Consider the following 18,414-nt stretch of genomic DNA (forward strand, 5'->3'; position numbering starts at 1 on the left):
TCCAGTTGTCGCCATGATGCTCCTGTACTTCCCGCGTCTGAGTGATGGAAGCGGGTAGAACAGGCCATGGCTCGGGTAGCTGGGGTCTTTGATGATCTTCTTGGCCTTCCTGCGACACCTGGTGTTGTAGGTGTCCTGCAGGGCAGGCAGTGTGCGTTCGACTGCGCGTATCACCCTGTGAAGAACCTTGCGGTCAGCGGCGGTGGAGTTTCTGTACCAGGCTGTAATGCAGCTCGACAGTATGCTCTCGATGGTGCTCCTGTAGAACGCTCTGGGAAAGGAAGAATTTCTTCAGCATTCTGAGGTTGAAGAGTCGCTGTCATGCCTTGACCATTACAGTTTCTCTGAGATGTGTAAGCCTAGGAATTAAGTTACTCACAGTCTCCACAACCAACACATTTACATTTACATTTAAGTCATTTAGCAGACGCTCTTATCCAGAGCGACTTACAAATTGGTGCATTCACCTTATAATATCCAGTGGAACAACCACTTACAATAGTGCATCTAAAAAAATTTAGGGGGGGAGGGGGGGGGTTAGAAGGATAACTTTATCCCATCCCAGGTATTCCTTGAAGAAGTGGGGTTTCAGGTGTCTCCGGAAGGTGGGGATTGACTCCGCTGTCCTGGCGTTGTGAGGGAGCTTGTTCCACCATTGGGGTGCCAGAGCAGCGAACAGTATTGACTGGGCTGAGCGGGAACTGTGCTTCCTCAGAGGTAGGGAGGCGAGCAGGCCAGAGGTGGATGAACGCAGTGCCCTTGTTTGGGTGTAGGGCCTGATCAGAGCCTGAAGGTACTGAGGTGCCGTTCCCCTCACAGCTCTGTAGGCAAGCACCATGGTCTTGTAGCGGATGCGAGCTTCAACTGGAAGCCAGTGGAGAGAGCGGAGGAGCGGGGTGACGTGAGAGAACTTGGGAAGGTTGAACACCAGACGGGCTGCGGCGTTCTGGATGAGTTGTAGGGGTTTAATGGCACAGGCAGGGAGCCCAGCCAACAGCGAGTTGCAGTAATCCAGGCGGGAGATGACAAGTGCCTGGATTAGGACCTGCGCCGCTTCCTGTGTGAGGCAGGGTCGTACTCTGCGAATGTTGTAGAGCATGAACCTACAGGATCGGGTCACCGCCTTGATGTTAGTGGAGAACGACAGGGTGTTGTCCAGGGTCACTCCAAGGTTCTTAGCACTCTGGGAGGAGGACACAAGGGAGTTGTCAACCGTGATGGCGAGATCATGGAATGGGCAGTCCTTCCCCGGGAGGAAGAGCAGCTCCGTCTTGCCGAGGTTCAGCTTGAGGTGGTGATCCGTCATCCACACTGATATGTCTGCCAGACATGCAGAGATGCGATTCGCCACCTGGTTGTCAGAAGGGGGAAAGGAGAAGATGAATTGTGTGTCGTCTGCATAGCAATGATAGGAGAGACCATGTGAGGATATGACAGAGCCAAGAGACTTGATGTAAAGCGAGAATAGGAGAGGGCCTAGAACAGAGCCCTGGGGGACACCAGTGGTGAGAGCACGTGGTGCGGAGACAGATTCTCGCCACGCCACCTGGTAGGAGCGACCTGTCAGGTAGGACGCAAAACAAGCGTGGGCTGCGCCGGAGATGCCCAGCTCGGAGAGGGTGGAGAGGAGGATCTGATGGTTCACAGTATCAAAGGCAGCAGATAGGTCTAGAATGATGAGAGCAGAGGAGAGAGAGTTAGCTTTAGCAGTGCGGAGAGCCTCCGTGACGAGCAGTCTCAGTTGAATGCCCAGTCTTGAAACCTGACTGATTAGGATCAAGAAGGTCATTCTGAGAGAGATAGCAAGAGAGCTGGCCAAGGACGGCACGTTCAAGAGTTTTGGAGAGAAAAGAAAGAAGGGATACTGGTCTGTAGTTGTTGACATCGGAGGGATCGAGTGTAGGTTTTTTCAGAAGGGGTGCAACTCTCGCTCTCTTGAAGACGGAAGGGACGTAGCCAGCGGTCAAGGATGAGTTGATGAGCGAGGTGAGGGGGATGGGGGCATATCCAGCCTGGTTCCTCCTGCAGTCCACAATCAGCTCCTTTGTTTTGCTGACATTGAGGGAAAGGTTGTTAACTGGCACCACGCCGTCAGAGTGCCTACCACCTCCATGTAGGCCGTCTCGTCGTTGTTGGTGGTAATCAGGCCTACTACTGTCGTATTGTCTGCGAACTTGATGATGGAGTTAGAACTGTGTGAGGCCACGCAGTTGTGGATATACAGGGAATACAAGAGGGGACTGAGGGGGCAACACGGCAGTTGTAACCAAAAATCGCAAATTTGGACTCATCAGATCAATGGACAGATTTCCACCGGTCTAATGTCCATTGCACGTGTTTCTTGGCCCAAGCAATTCTCTTCTTATTGGTGTCCTTTATCAGTGGTTTCTTTGCAGAAATTCAACCTTGGCCTGATTCACGCAGTCTCCTCTGAACAGTTGATGTTGTAGATGTCTGTTACTTGAACTCTGAAGCATTTATTTGGATTGCAATTTCTGATGCTGGTAACTAATGAACTTGTCCTCTGCAGCAGACGTAACTCTGGGTCTTCCTTTCCTGCGGTGGTCCTCATGAGTGCCAGTTTCATCATAGCGCTTGGTGGTTTTTGCGACTGCAATTGAAGAAAATTTCAAAGTTCTTCCAGATTGACTGGCCTTCATGTCTTATAGTAATGATGGACTGTCATTCTCTTTGCTTATTTGAGCTGTTCTTGCCGTAATATTGACTTGGTCTTTTACCAAATAGGGCTATCTTCTGTATACCACCCCTACCTTGTCACAACAACTGATTTGCTCAAATGCATTAAGGAAATACATTCCACAAATTAACAAGGCACAACTATTAATTGAAATGCATTCCAGGTGACTACCTCATGGAGCTGGTTGAGAGAATGCCAAGAGTGTGCAAAGCTGTCATCAAGGCAAAGGGTGGCTACTTTGAAGAATATCAAATATATATTTTGATTTGTTTTACACTTTTTCGGTTACTACATATTTTGATATCTTCAACATTGATCTACAATGTATAAAATAGTAAACCCTGGAATGAGTAGGTGTGTCCAAACTTTTGACTGGTACTATATATATATATACATACACTACCGTTCAAAAGTTTGGGGTCACTTACAAATGTCCTTGTTTTCCATGAAATGAGTTGCAAAATGAACAGGAAATATAGTCAAGACATTGACAAGGTTATAAATAATGATTTTTAATTGAAATAGTAATTATTTCCTTAACTTGGCTTTTGTCAAAGAATCATCCATTTGCAGCAATAACAGCCTTGCAGACCTTTGGCATTCCAGTTGTCAATTTGAGGTGATCTGAAGAGATTTCACCCCATGCTTCCTGAAGCACCTCCCACAAATTGGATTGGCTTGATGGGCACTTCTTACGTACCATACAGTCAAGCTGCTCCCACAACAGCTCAATAGGGTTGAGATCTGGTGACTGTGCTGGCTACTCCATTATAGACAGAATACCAGCTGACTGCTTCTTCCCTAAATAGTTATTGCATAGTTTGGTGCTGTGCTTTGGGTCATTATCCTGTTGTAGGAGGAAATTGGCTGCAATTAAGCGCTGTCCACAGGGTATGGCATGCCGTTGCAAAATGGAATGATAGCCTTCCTTCTTCAAGATCCCTTTTAGCCTGTACAAATCTCCCACTCTACCACCACCACATTGCCTCCACCCTGCTTGACAGATGGCGTCAAGCACTCCTCCAGCATCTTTTCTGCGTCTCATGAATGTTCTCCTTTGTGATCCGAACGCCTCAAACTTAGATTCTTCAGTCCATAACATTTTTTTTCCCCCCAATCTTCCTTTGCCCAGTGTCTGTTTTTGCCCATCTTAATCTTTTCTTTTTATTGGCCAGTCGGAGATATGGCTTTTTCTTTGCAACTCTGCCTAGAAGGCCAGCATCCCGTAGTCGCCGCTTCACTGTTGACGTTGAGACTGGTGTTTTGCAGGTACTATTTAATGAAGCTGCCAGTTGAGGACTTGAGGCATATGTTTCTCAAACTAGACACTAATGTACTTGTCCTCTTGCTCAGTTGTGCACCGGGGCCTCCCACTACCCTTTCTATTCTGGTTAGAGCCAGTTTGTGCTGTTCTGTGAAGGGAGTAGTACACAGCGTTGTACGAGATCTTCAGTTTCTTGGCAATTTCTCGCATGGAATAGCCTTCATTTCTCAGAACAAGAATGGACTGACGAGTTTCAGAAGAAAGTCCTTTGTTTCTGGGCATTTTGAGCCTGTAATCAAATGCTGATGTCCCAGATACTCAACTAGTCTGAAGGCCAGTTTGTTGTGCTTATTAAAGAAGCAATAAGTGTTCAGCTGTGCTAACATAATTGCAAAAGGTTTTTCTAATGATCAATTAGCCTTTTAAAATGATAAACTTGGATTAGCTAACACAACGTGCCATTGGAACACAGGAGTGATGGTTGCTGATAATGGGCCTCTGTACGCCTATATTCCATTTAAAAATCAGTCGTTTGTTAATGTTGTAAATGACTATTGTAGCTGCAATGTCTACTGTATTTCTGATGAATTATGTTATTTTAAAAATGGACAAAAAAATGAATTGCTTTTCTTTCAAAAACAAGGATATTTCTAAGTGACCCCAAACTTTTGAATGGTAGTGTACATATATTAACTCAGCAAAAAAAAGAAACGTCCCTTTTTCAGGACCCTTTCAAAGATAATCCAACTAACTTCACTGTAAAGCACCGTTTCCCATGCTTGTTCAATGAACAATAAACAATTCATGAACCTGTGGAACGTTCGTTAAGACACTAACAGCTTACAGATGGTAGGCAATTAATGTCACAGTTATGAAAACTTAGGACACTAAAGAGGCCTTTCTACTGACCCTGACTCTGCCCAGGGTCCCTGCTCATCTGCATGAACGTGCCTTAGGCATGCTGCAAGGAGGCATGAGGACTGCAGATGTGGCCAGGGCAATAAATTGCAATGTCTGTACTGTGAGACGCCTAGGACAGCGCTACAGGGAGACAGGACGGACAGCTGATCGTCCTCGCCGTGGCAGACCACGTGTAACACCTACACAGGATCGGTACATCCGAACATCACACCTGCGTGACAGGTACAGGATGGCAACAACAACTGCCCGAGTTACACCAGGAACGCACAATCCCACCATCAGTACTCAGACTGTGCTCAATAGGCTGAGAGAAGCTGGACTGAGGGCTAGTAGGCCTGTTGTAAGGCAGGTCCTCACCAGACATCACCGGCAACAACGTCACCTATGGGCACAAACCCACCGTCGCTGGACCAGACAGGACTGGCAAAAAGTGCTCTTCACCGATGAGTTGCGGTTTTGTCTCACCTGGGGTGATGGTCGGATTTGCGTTTATCGTCGAAGGAATGAGCATTACACCGAGGCCTGTACGCTGGAACGGGATCGATTTGGAGGTGTAGGTCCCGTCATGGTCTGGGGCGGTGTGTCACAGCATCATCGGACTGAGCTTGTTGTCATTGCAGGCAATCTCAATGCTGTCCGTTACAGGGAAGACATCCTCCTCCATCATGTGATGCTCATCCTGACATGACCCTCCAGCATGACAATGCCATCAGCCATACTGCTCATTCTGTGCGTGATTTCCTGCAAGACAGGAATGTCAGTGTTCTGCCATGGCCAGCGAAGAGCCCGGATCTCAATCCCATTGAGCACGTCTGGGATCGGAGGGTGAGGGCTAGGCTATTCCCCCCCAGAAATGTCTGTGAACTTGCAGGTGCCTTGGTGGAAGGGTGGGGTAACATCTCACAGCAAGAACTGGCAAATCTGGTGCAGTCCATGAGGAGGAGATGCACTGCAGTACTTAATGCAGCTGGTAGCCACACCAGATACCGACTGTTACTTTAGATTTTGACCCCCCCTTTGTTCATTATTCAATTTCTGTTAGTCACAAGTCTGTGGAACTTGTTCAGTTTATGTCTGTTGTTGAATCTTATGTTCATACAAATATTTACACATGTTAAGATTGCTGAAAATAAATGCAGTTGACAGTGAGAGGACGTTTCTTTTTTTGCTGAGTTTATATGGGGGGGGGGGGGGGGCGGGCAAGCAAAAACATACAGTACATAGACTAAAACAATAGACAACTTAACATTTATATAAATACATTTCCAAACATAAATGACGTCACACATGCTCAGGCCCACATGTTCCCACCGTATCCACACCCAACTTTGTTTCTAATGCTTGTAAGACTCTGCCCCGTATGACTTCAAATTGTGTTGTTTGTCTGTAGCCAGATTTTTTCTCTCCAATATTTAAATAATAAAGCATTTGATTCTTCCATTCTCTTAACATGGGTGTATCATTTGACTTCCAATATTTAAGTAATAGCTTCTTCAATATAAGTGATGAAAAAAATATTGTTCGACCCATTGGGTATCTCACCACACCTCCCTATTCCCAGTCTTGAAATATACAGATAGACGGACTAAAAGTCAACTTACATTGTAAAATGTTTGACAGCCAGCTTTCTAACTCTGATAGGTCACTCTTTAAAGGTCCACAGAATGAGCAGTGATGCTCCTTGGGTTGTAAACTGTTGATTTGGAAAGTAAAAGTGCTCCTGAGTGGAATGGGCCCTCCTTTACTGCAACACAATGTGCAGGCAATTAAATACAGTGTCTTCAGAAAGTATTCACACCCCTTGAATTTTTCCACATTTTGTTGTGTTACAGCCTGAATTTAAAATTGATTACATTTATATTTTTGGTCACTGGCCTACACACAATACCCCAAAATGTCAAAGTGTAATTATGTTTTTTGAACATTTTAAAATAAATATAATTACAAATGAAAAGCTGAAATGGCATGAGTGAATAATTATTCAACGCCTTTTATGGCCAGCTTAAATGAGTTAATGAGTAAAAATGTGCTTAACAAGTCAAATAATTTGCATGGACTCAATCTGTCTGCAATAATAGTGTTTAACATGACTTTTGAATGACTACCTCCTCTCTGTACCACACACATACAATTATCTGTAAGGTCCCTCAGTCAAGCAGTGAATTTCAAAAACAGATTCACCCACAAAGACCAGGGAGGCTTTCCAATGCCTTTTAAAGAAGGGCACCTGTTGGTAGATGGGTAAAAAAAAAAAGCAGACATTGAATATCCCTTTGAGCATGCTGAAGTTATTAATTACACTTTGGATGGTGTATCAATACACTACCTATTGGGGCAGCAGGTAGCCTAGTGGTTAGAGCGTTGGACTAGTAACCGAAAGGTTGCAAGATCGAATCCCTGAGCTGACAAGGTAAAAATCTGTCGTTCTGCCCCTGAACAAGGCAGTTAACCCACTGTTCCTAGGCCGTCATTGTAATTAAGAATTTGTTCTTAACTGACTTGCCTAGTTAAATAAAGGTAAAATATCTATCTGTATATTTTTTTAAACACCCAGTCATACAAAGATGCAGGCATCCTTCCTAGCTCAGTTGATGGAGAGGAAGAAAACCGCTCAGGAATTTCACCATGAGGCCAATGGTGACTTTAGAATAGCTGTGATAAGAGAGAACTGAGGATGGATCAACAACATTATAGTTACTCCACAATACTAACCTAATTGACAGAGTGAAAGCAAGAAAGTCTGTACAGGATAAAAATATTCCAAAACATGCATCCTGTTTGCAACAAGGCACTAAAGTAATACTGCAAAAACAATGTGGCAAAGCAATTCACTTTTTGTCCTGAATACAAAGTGTTGTATTGGATTTGCCAACATATTACTGATTACCACTCTCCATATCTTCTAGCATACTGGTGGCTGCATCATGTTATGGGTATGCTTTTAATTGTTAAGGACTGGGGAGTTTTTCAGAATAAAAAAATAGACGGAATGGAGCTAAGCACAGGCAAAGGCAAAGGTTATTGGTAGTCTGAAACAAATATACTTTGAAACAAGAGTATACACGTCACTAAACATGGGTATGCGCTTTAAAAAAAGAAGACACCTGTACCATGTCAGATATAGAATTGAGATGCATTACATTTTGAGTTTGAGTCCCAATATTACACTTTATAGACATCACAAGACTGAAATAACAAAACGGTTTGACATAGAAACACAGGATTTTCGTTGTAAAAAAATAAATAATTCTATATTAATTATTCAATTATGTAAAATATTAATAACATTGCAGCCATGAGGCCAAATAGGGCTCTTTTGGTCATTGAATGCAGGAAAGGGCTACATCTACTTGAAAATATATGGCAAGACCTGAAAATGGTTGTCTAACGATGATCAACAACCAATTGTTACACAATCCAGGTGTGGAAAGCTCTTAGAGACTCACAGCTGTAATTGCTGTCAAAAGGTGCTTCTACAAAGTATTGACTCAGGGGTGTGAATACTTATGTAAATTTGGTATCTGTATTTCATTTTCTATACATTTGAAAAAATGTCTAAACATGTTTTCAATTTGTCATTATGGGGTATTGTGTGTAGATGGGTAAGAAGAAACATTATTTAATCCATTTTGAAGTCAGGCTGTAACACAACTAAATGTTATGAACGTTATGCGGTTCGTTGGGCCAACAGGATTGAGGGTATGAGATGTCATTTTAAATGATCAGATAATAATCTTCTCAAACTAAGGCCATTTGATATGTTTTTAACTTTATAATACATCCCATATTGAGGTATGAAACAATTTGAATGGTATGCATTCGGGCAGGTAGCGTTCTCCTGGCATCCGCCAATGAGCCCACCTTGGGAGAGGGGTCAAAGGTCATACATGTATACATTTGGGGGTATATCAAGCCAGAATGAACAGTATTGGGATGTGCTCTATTATTGCATGGTACCCTAGTAACCACACCAAATTCACACAGAAAAGCAGACCCATTGGGGAAAGGTTTTTGTTGCTATAGTCATCATAGATTTTGAATGTATGCATAAACTTACCAATAACTCCGTTTCTGGATTTTAGGCTGTTGCTTGGCAACCTGTGAGGGCATTAATATTGAAAACTGTAACACTTTTGTGAAGGAGAAATAATTAAAGTATATGCCATCTAGTGTTCAAACATGGTTTTATAACAACATTGGTGAGGATGGGTTGTCTGTAACAATAGTCCCACTAGTCACTCCAGCTAACATTGACCTGATGTGGGGTTTTTTCGCTAAAGAAACAGACATTCAGAAGTAAATGTTCCCAAACATACTTAATCAATATGACAGCGTAAGTTTGTTTGCAAGACCAACCAGCTCCAATTGAAACATAGTTAGTGTAACCTAGTGATATGAGGGGATGCGTTCAAGTCTTTTCATAGCATTGTATTAGAGCAGCTTTCTTAACTCAATGCAGACATGAGGTGCCTTAATTACAGTCTGTAAAACATCATACATTCTATAGTCCTCTAGTGTTACAATAATACACTACATGGCCAAAAGTATGGGGACACCTGCTTAGTCGAACATCTCATTTGAAAATCTTGGGAATTAAGATGGAGTTGGTCCCCCTTTGCTGCTATAACAGACTCCACTCTGCTGGGGAGGCTTTCCACAGCCCCAGACCATTATTAATCCTCCACCAAACTTTACAGTTGGCACTATGCATTCGGGCAGGTAGCGTACTCCTGGCATCCGCCAAACCCAGATTCATCTGTCGGACTGCCAGATGGTGAAGCGTGATTCATTACGCTAAAGAACGTGTTTCCACTGCTCCAGAGTCCAATGGCGGCGAGCTTCACACCAGTCCAGCCCACTCTTGGAATTGCGCATGGTGATCTTAGGCCTGTGTGCGGCTGCTCGGCCATGGAAACCCATTTCATGAAGCTCCCAACGAACAGTTCTTGTGCTGACGTTGCATCCAGCGTTTGGAACTCGGTAGTGAGTGTTGCAGCCGAGGACAGGCGTTTTTACGCACTACGCGCTTCAGCACTCAACGGTCCCGTTCTGTGAGTTGCTATGGCCTACCGCGTCGCGGCTGAGCCATTGTTGCTCCTATACTTTTCCATTTCACAATAGCAGCACTTACAGTTGACTGGGGCAGCTCTAGCAGGGCATAAATTTGACGAACTCACTTGCTGGAAAGGTGGCATCCTATGATGGTGTCACTTTGAAAGTCAACTAAAAGTACATTTTATACACCTGTCAGCAACGGGTTTGGCTGAAATAGCCGAATCCACTAATTTGAAGGCGTGTCCACATACTTTCGCCATGTAGTGTACGTAGAATTAGTAGCATTGAAGAGAAGTAATGTCTTTATCGCTTTCTCCTCCTAAAAGCTGGGCACTGTGAGAACAGAAAGCTCCGTCTATCCCCTCATGGGGTCTTTCCACTCCAAGGCATCTTTCTCCTACCTCCCTCGGGTGTGAGTTCTGAGGTGTCCCTTGATCTGGCTGGACTGACTGAATCCTTTCCCACAGACAGGACAGGAGTAGGGTTTCTCCCCCGTGTGGACCCTCAGGTGGGTCTTCAGATGGGTAGACCGGTTGAAGCGTTTACCACACACGTGGCAGCGGTACGGTCTCTCTCCAGTGTGGATGCGCTGGTGCTCCCTGAACCTGCCTGAGTAGCTGAAACTCTTGCCACACACACCACAGTGGAAGGGCTTATCCTTAGTGTGAGAACGCAGGTGGACCTTGAGGTAACTGGTAGAGGTGAATGACTTCCAACAGACTGTGCAGAGGATTTGCCTGTGACTAGTGTCACCACTGTGTGGTACTGTATGGGATAGCATGTGTGCCTTCAGTTGGGAAAGCTCACAGAACACGGCTCCACACTGAGTACATGAGTGTGTCTGGGTGTCCTCCTCTGGTCTCCTTTCTGGATCTCTTGGAACACTTTCAGTGTTCTCACTCTGTGTTCTAGAACAGGCTGGATTTACTGCAGAGAGGGGCTGAGACTGAGGGGAGTCACTGGTTGGTTCTGATAGTGATACTCCATAGCCCTCTCCATCAGGTTCTGTTTTGATCTGTCCAGTTGTGTTGGTCAGTAGAGAGTCTCTCTCTCTGTTCTCCACAGTTTGGGGAAGATGTGTGGGCTGAGGTGGCTCCTGATCACAGTCACTTTTCACACAGGGAGGAATGGTTATGGATTCTTCTTTGTTATCAGCCTCCGGCCCTTGAATCTGCTCTACCTCCTGACGGGTCCTATGTTCACCCTGTTCCTCTTTAATCTGTGTGGGCTCTGGGTCCCTCTGCCCCAGACTGGGGCTCCACTCCTGCTCACAGTACTGTTGCTCAGGGGGAGTTTGCTGCTCCGAGACCCAAGAGACAATGGGCTGAGGAGCTGGTGGGAAGAAGACAATAAATTACATCAATGAAAGTAATGACAGCTGTTGACGCTTGATTGACAAGACCACCATTGAGTTAGCTAGCTTGTTCTGGGAATGGAGTATCTATGTCTCTGGCCAAATCCCATATCACCCCTTCCCCCAGGCTATATCAGATATGTTTCTTTGCACAGGAAAAATGTTGCCTTTTCTATAACATATTTCATGCCATTCCTCTACACTTAATGACTGGAGACAAACAGATGAATAATAATAGGTCTAGAAGGGGAGACAAATACAATATGACACCCATCTAACCTGGAGGAGGATATTATTGTCCGAAAATACAATATGAAGTGGCACTAACGCAACAATGATAAAGAGTGAATATGCAAACTCACCGGGGATGTTGCCGATGCTCTCCGTTGGTGCCAATAAGATAGGCTATACTGTTCGCTCAATTAAGTTGAGAATTTTGATAACTAAAAGACATTAGTCTTTTCATTGTCTTCTCTTTACATCAATAGCCATTTGCTTTCCAAACTGTTTTCCGGCGATTGCATTTTGAAATATTGTGTGATATGCCTAGCTGGACGTTTCTACTTTTTACTGACAGTTGCAACTCAACAATCATCTACTTGGTATTTGCCGCCCACGATGCCCGAATTGGGGGCCCTTCCAACCGTAGGCAATGTGATTTAAAACAATCTACAGCTTTTTTTTTTTTTACAGAAGCGAATGAACGTCTGCAGCCAAAACATGCTTCCTGGTGTAGTAGCCTATTTTGAATGATTTTAGGCTACTTAGGCTATATCATTTTTAAAACTGAATTCAATTGGGGCTACTTTAGCCTAATGGACACGCCACCTATGCCCACTAGCTAGCATGTACTAACTAGCTAGCTAGTGTGTACCAGCTACACTACATGACCAAAAGTATGTGGACACCTGCTCGTCGAACATCTCATTCCAAAATCATGGGCATTAATATGGACTTGGTCCCCCCTTTGCTGCTATAACAGCCTCCACTCTTCTGGGAAGACTTTCCACTTGATGTTGGAACATTGCTGTGTGGACTTTCTTCCATTCAGCCACAAGAGCATTAGTTAGGTCGGGCACTGATGTTTGGCTATTAGGCCTGGCTCGCATTCGGTGTTCCAATTCATCCCAAAGGTGTTCAATGGGGTTGAGGTCAGGGTTCTGTGCAGGCCAGTAAAGTTCTTCCACACCGATCTCTTCAGTAAGTCCATTTTACTGCCAATGTTTGTCTATGGAGATTGTATGGCTGTGTGCTCGGTTTTATAAACCTATCAGCAATGGGTGTGGCTGAAATAGCCAAATCCCCTAATTTGAAGGTGTGTCCACATCCTTTTGCATATATAGCGTAGTTAGGGTGCTAGCTAGCGTGTTCTAGCTAGCTAGCTACCTAGAGTTGTACTTGCTAGCTAGTATACATGTAGTGACGTAATGGTTGAGGGCGTGGCATGAAGTGACGTAATGCTAATGAACGTGGTACAGTTACAAGTACCCTCGATGGCAGTGGGCTCGGTGTGTAGCTACTGCAGTCAGCAGATGGATCTGATTGCAATTTCACAAAAAACTATGGAGAGGTGTGCCTAATTATGTGACGTGCATTTGACACATGTAAATTATGAAATACCTCCCAAATGCAATGTTTAACTGTTACTGAGGTTTATATATTTTGGGGTATTCTCTTTGTATTTACATTTTCTGGTGTATTTCCTGTGTGATTTGTTTTGTAATTGTAAGACGCCAGGCACCCCTGCAAGGGAGACCTTGGTCTCAATGGGCCTCCCTGTTAGAATAAATAAAGTATATCTCGTTAATTTGAATTTCATGTACTCTTATTATTTAAAAGTGGAACATGAATTGCATCATTCAAGTCACTAAGTGTCCCGAAGTTAATGGGTTTATTGATCCCCGAGCCACTTTCTGGAAGTCAACCTCGAAATTTTGTCAGCAACACGTGACAACGGAGAGTCCTCCGAACGAGTTAGTAGGAGCGAGGGGGTGGTGTGGGAGTCAACGCCGGGTTGAATCGCAGCTAATGTTTCCGGTTGTCAAGGATACAGTATTTTCAACCCAACTTCCGATTCTCCGGAAAATTCGAATTTGGGGACTCTGCTCAGGCGTCTTTTTACGCCTGCTACATTTGGTTAGGGTTTCACGGTCTCTCTCTGCCATACTGAGTAAAATACAATATAACACGTTTCTAGGTATCTAGATAATTCGTGTAAAGGAGAAGTACAGTACAGTAGTCTACATACCCGGTAGGACCGGTGTGATCAAGTGTCGTTTCAGGTATTGGTTCTCTCTCTTCGTCCGGGCTATTTCTTCCTGGTACTCAGAGATCGTGTTTCCGACCACTCCAAGTATCTCCTCCGCAGCTTGCATCAAACGCTCAGTTAGATACACATTCAGATATTGTAATTGAGTCATCATTGGACTATTATATGGGGCAAAAGATATTCCTGAAATACACCTAGATAACTAGACCACTGTGAAGGCAAGAATAACTAAGTACTTCCGTGTCACGAGTTCCGACCTGTATGCTTTGTAAATGAATAATTAGGGCGAAGATAATAAAGTGTGCACAATTACATATTTTATACTAGTTATCATATAAATAATAATTACAAGTATTTATATGCGATTTATGTATTATTATTTCAAGGCTTAAATGGTCAACAAAGGGTGCATACTAGCACTTCTAGTATCCAAATCCAGAGTTTACAGCCAGAGGAGCGTTACATTTTAGTCATTTAGCAGACACGCGTATCCAGAGTGACTTACAGTAGTGAGGGCATACGTTTGAATATTTGTTTCGTACTGCTCCCCCGTGGGAATCGACCCACAACCCTGCCGCTGCAGGGGCCATGCTCTACCAACAGAGCTACACGTTGCTGCTCATTTTGCAGCCCTTAAAGAGTGACCTATCAGCTGAATAACAATAAATACCTATTGCAACATATATAATTTTCTGTAAATTGTGTCACAGTAAAAGGGAGGGTCCATTCTACTCAGGAGCACTTGTAGTTTCCAGCCAGAGGAGCGTTGATGCTCGGCACTTAGTGTCAATCAGGTGTTGAAACAATAAAGCCAGACCGCCCTGTTTCAGTAAAAATCTGAGAGATAGGGCTGGAGAAATGTAAAATTCATAGAAAGAGCTATGGATGGAAGGACTGGCCATCTATAAAATTATAGTTTTAACCAAGTTGAGGCTATAAAGTGCTTGTTTACATTTGCTTATATTTTGGGTTCCGAAGGGGTACGGCAGTTGAACTAAGCTCATGGTGCATTTATACATGTTATATTCTTTAAGAATCAATGGGTACATATCATTAATTTAAAAGTAAAAAAAATGTATGTTACAACTGCAGATTGCCCCTTTAAAGAGTGGTCTATCAGCTTAAATTCCCCCCAAAAATCATATTGGACATACATATTGCACCATACACAATGTTTCTGTACATCATGTCGCAATAAAGGGGGGTCCATTCTAGTCGAGCATCACTGCTCGTTTTGTGGCCCTTAGTGGCCAATCAACTTAAATTTCATATTGGAACAACTTTTTGAAGTCATGATTACAAGATATTATTCTAACGACAGTAATACAAATAACATTATTTTTTAATGCTACTATTAAAAATAATAATAGCAATAACATGATTATCATTATAATAATCAACTTTATAAAACACTTAAATCCCATTGTTGAAAATGTGGATGCCGATTATGGCAGCCCCCCGCACCTCTCTGATTCAGAGGGGTTGGGTTAAATGCGGAAGACATTTCAGTTGAATGCATTCAGTTGTACAACTGACTAGGTATCCCCCTTTCCCTTTCTTAATTAGCCCATTCGTATTGCACAATGTTCAGTACTTTTTTCATGTTACACATATACATATTGCACAGTACACAATTTACTGTAAGTTGTGTCCCAGTGAAATTAGGCTCCATTCTACTCAGGAGCACCTGTAGTTTCCAAATCCAGAGTTTACACTCTGAGGAGCATCGCTGCTCATTCTACAAACAAACTTTTTTTTTTTTTTTTAAGTGTAGAGATGCAATTTGGTAAAAAAAAAATACACTACCGTTCAAAAGTTTGGGGTCACTTAGAAATGTCCTTGTTTTTTAAAGAAAATCACTTTTTTTGTCCATTAAAATATCAAATTGATCAGAAATACAGTGTAGACATTGTTAATGTTGTAAATGACTATTGTAGCTGGAAACGGCCAATTTGCTTTATGGAATATCTACATAGGCGTACAGAGGCCCATTATCAGCAACCATCACTCCTGTGTTCCAATGCACGTTGTGTTGGCTAATCCAAGTTTATCATTTTAAAAGGCTAATTAATCATTAGAAAACCCTTTTGCAATTATGTTAGCACAGCTGAAAACTGTTTTTCTGATTAAAGAAGCAATAAAACTTGCCTACTTTAGACTAGTTGAGTATCTGGAGCATCGGCATTTGTGGGTTCGATCACAGGCTCAAAATGGCCAGAAACAAATACCTTTTTTCTGAAACTCGTCAGTCTATTGTTGTTCTGAGAAATGAAGGCTATTCCATGCAAGAAATTGCCAAGAAACTGAAGATCTCGTACAACACTGAACTACTCCCTTCACAGAACAGCGCAAACTGAATAGAAAGATGAGTGGGAGGCCCGGTGCACAACTCAGCAAGAGGACAAGTACATTAGAGTGTCTAGTTTGAGAAACAGACGCCTCACAAGTCCTTAACTGGCAGCTTCATTAAATAGTACCCACAAAACACCAGTCTCAACGTCAACAGTGAAGAGGCGACTCCGGGATGCTGGCCTTCTAAGCAGAGTTGCAAAGAAAAAGCCATATCTCCGACTGGCCAATAAAAAGAAAAGATCTAGATGGGCAAAAGAACACAGACACTGGACAGAGGAACTCTGCCTCGAAGGCCAGCATCCCAGAGTCGCCTCTTCACTGTTGACATTGAGACTCGTGTTTTGCGGGTACTATTTAATGAAGCTGCCAGTTGAGGACATGTGAGGCATCTGTTTCTCAAACTAGACACTAATGTACGTGTCCTCTTGCTCAGTTGTGCACCGGGGCTTCCCACTCCTTTCCATTCTGGTTAGAGCCATGAAAGCCGTGGTATATTTAAGCAATAAGGCCTTATGCGCAACCCCTTATTGCTATTATAAACTGGTTACCAATTTAATTAGAGCAGTAAAAATAAATGTTTTGTTATGCCTGTGGTATACAGTCTGATATACCATAGCCCTGAATTCTGATTGGCTGAAAACTCAAACCACCCAGTTTATAATTAAGCAATAAGGCCCGAGGGGTTGTGGTATATGGCCAATATACCACGGCTAAGGGCTGTGTCCAGGCACTCTGCATTGCATCGTATGTAAGACCTCATTGCTTAAATATACCACGGCTTTCAGCCAAATCAGCATTCAGGACTTGAACCACCCAGTTTATAATAAAAAATAAACAATTGTCAATTTTATAACTGAATATGTACAATTATTTGTGTAAAACTAACACTGAAATACGAATCAGACATCTTCTGGCTTCAAAACAGAAGTACAAACTGGCTCGAAACACCCAGTTTATAATAGACCGTATACCATGTCTATGAAAAAACATTTCATTTTACTGTCTAATTATGTTGGTAACCAGTTTATGTAAAGGATAATCAACGAGGGGCTATGCGTTCTATAGAAAATAACAAACGATGTGGAAAGGTGTGTTCCACAGACACGCTAGTGGAGTGGAACGAATCTTCCACGGAGTTGCATTATTTTCCAGAGAACCCATGGAGCGCAGAGTTGATTATCCTTTTTATACCATGGCTATAATTTAACTCATTTGCAGGTAGAAATGTGTTCAACATCCACTGAAGTAAGTAGCAAGCATACTATACTTAATGAAAATACAGTGGTGTAAAGTACCTAAATAAAAATGCTTCCAAGTACTACTTAAGTAGTTTTTTTGGGGGTATCTGTACTTTACTATTTATATTTTATACATTTTCCCCGACACCCAAAAGTACTCGTTACATAGACAGGAAAATGGTCCAATTCATACACTTATCAAGAGAATATCCCTGGTCATCCCTACTGCCTCTAATCTGGCCAACTCAATATACAAATGAACCATTTGTGTTTAGTATGTGAGTGTTGGAGATGCCCCTGGCTATCCGAAAATGGTGGCGTATGTTTTGATTAATAACGAATTTTAAATTATTTATACTTTTACTTTTGATACTTAAGTACATTTTAGCAATAACATTTAATTTTGATACTTAAGTATATTTAAAACCAAATACTTTAAGACTTTTACTCAAGTAGTATTTTACTGGGTGACTTTCACTTGAGGTATTTTCTATTAAGTTATCTTTACTTTTACTCAAGTATGACAATTGAGTACTTTTTCCACCACTGCAAAAATATAAACGCAACATGTAAAGTGTTGGTCCCATGTTTCATGAGCTGAAATAAAAGATCCCAGAAATGTTCCATACGCACAAAAAGCTTACTTCACTGAAATTTTTAGCATTTATCATTTTCCAAGATAATTCTGTCGTTCTGTCCCTGAGCATGGCAGTTAACCCACTATTCCCCGGGCGCCGAAGACGTGGATGTTGATTAAGGCAAATCATTTTATAACATTTTTGACATGCGTTTTTCTGGATTTGTTGTTATTGTGTCTCACTGTTCAAATAAACCTACCATTAAAATGATAGACTGATAATTTCTTTGTCAGTGGGCAAACGTACAAAATCAGCAGGGGATCAAATACTTTTATCCCCTCACTAAGAACAAATTCTTATTTACAATGACGGCCAACCCCGACCAAACCATAACCCGGACGATGCTAGGCCAATTGTGCACCGCCCTCTGGGACTCCCAATCACAGCCGGTTGTGATACATCCTGGAATCGAACCAGGGTTTGTAGTGACACCTCTAGCACTGAGATGCAGTGCCTTAGACAGCTGCGCCACTTGGGAGCCCCAGTGACTAGTGTTCTATTTATTAAAGTGGCCAGTTTATCCACCAGACAGGTGTGGCATATCAAGAAGCTGATTAAATTAGCATGGACATTACACAGGTGCATCTTGTGTTGGGGACAATAAAAGGCCACTCTAAAATGTGCA

At 42.8% G+C, this 18,414-nt stretch overlaps 1 protein-coding gene across 1 annotated transcript; it reads right to left on the reverse strand.

Moving 5' to 3' along the window:
* Positions 1-9,050: 9,050 nt before the first annotated feature.
* On the reverse strand, positions 9,051-14,671 carry LOC145850150 (uncharacterized). The gene is made up of 2 exons (XM_082960518.1): positions 13,541-14,671; positions 9,051-11,270 (listed from the first exon to the last, which is right to left on the reverse strand). Exons 1-2 carry the CDS (start codon positions 13,713-13,715, stop codon positions 10,336-10,338), a joined length of 1,110 nt encoding a protein of 369 aa, XP_082816644.1. The 5' UTR covers positions 13,716-14,671; the 3' UTR covers positions 9,051-10,335.
* Between the last annotated feature and the right edge of the window lie 3,743 nt (positions 14,672-18,414).

This window comes from Salmo salar, chromosome 13, assembly GCF_965601325.2.
Source record: "Salmo salar chromosome 13, fSalSal1, whole genome shotgun sequence".
Classification (NCBI taxonomy): Eukaryota; Metazoa; Chordata; class Actinopteri; order Salmoniformes; family Salmonidae; genus Salmo; species Salmo salar.

Coding starts and splice junctions, on each gene's coding strand:
- LOC145850150 (XM_082960518.1), bottom strand. CDS start 13,715: ATGATGACTCAATTACAATATCTGAATGTGTATCTAACTGAGCGTTTG. Junction 11,271..13,540: donor GATCACACCGGTCCTACCGG/GTATGTAGACTA, acceptor TCTTCCCACCAG/CTCCTCAGCCCATTGTCTCT.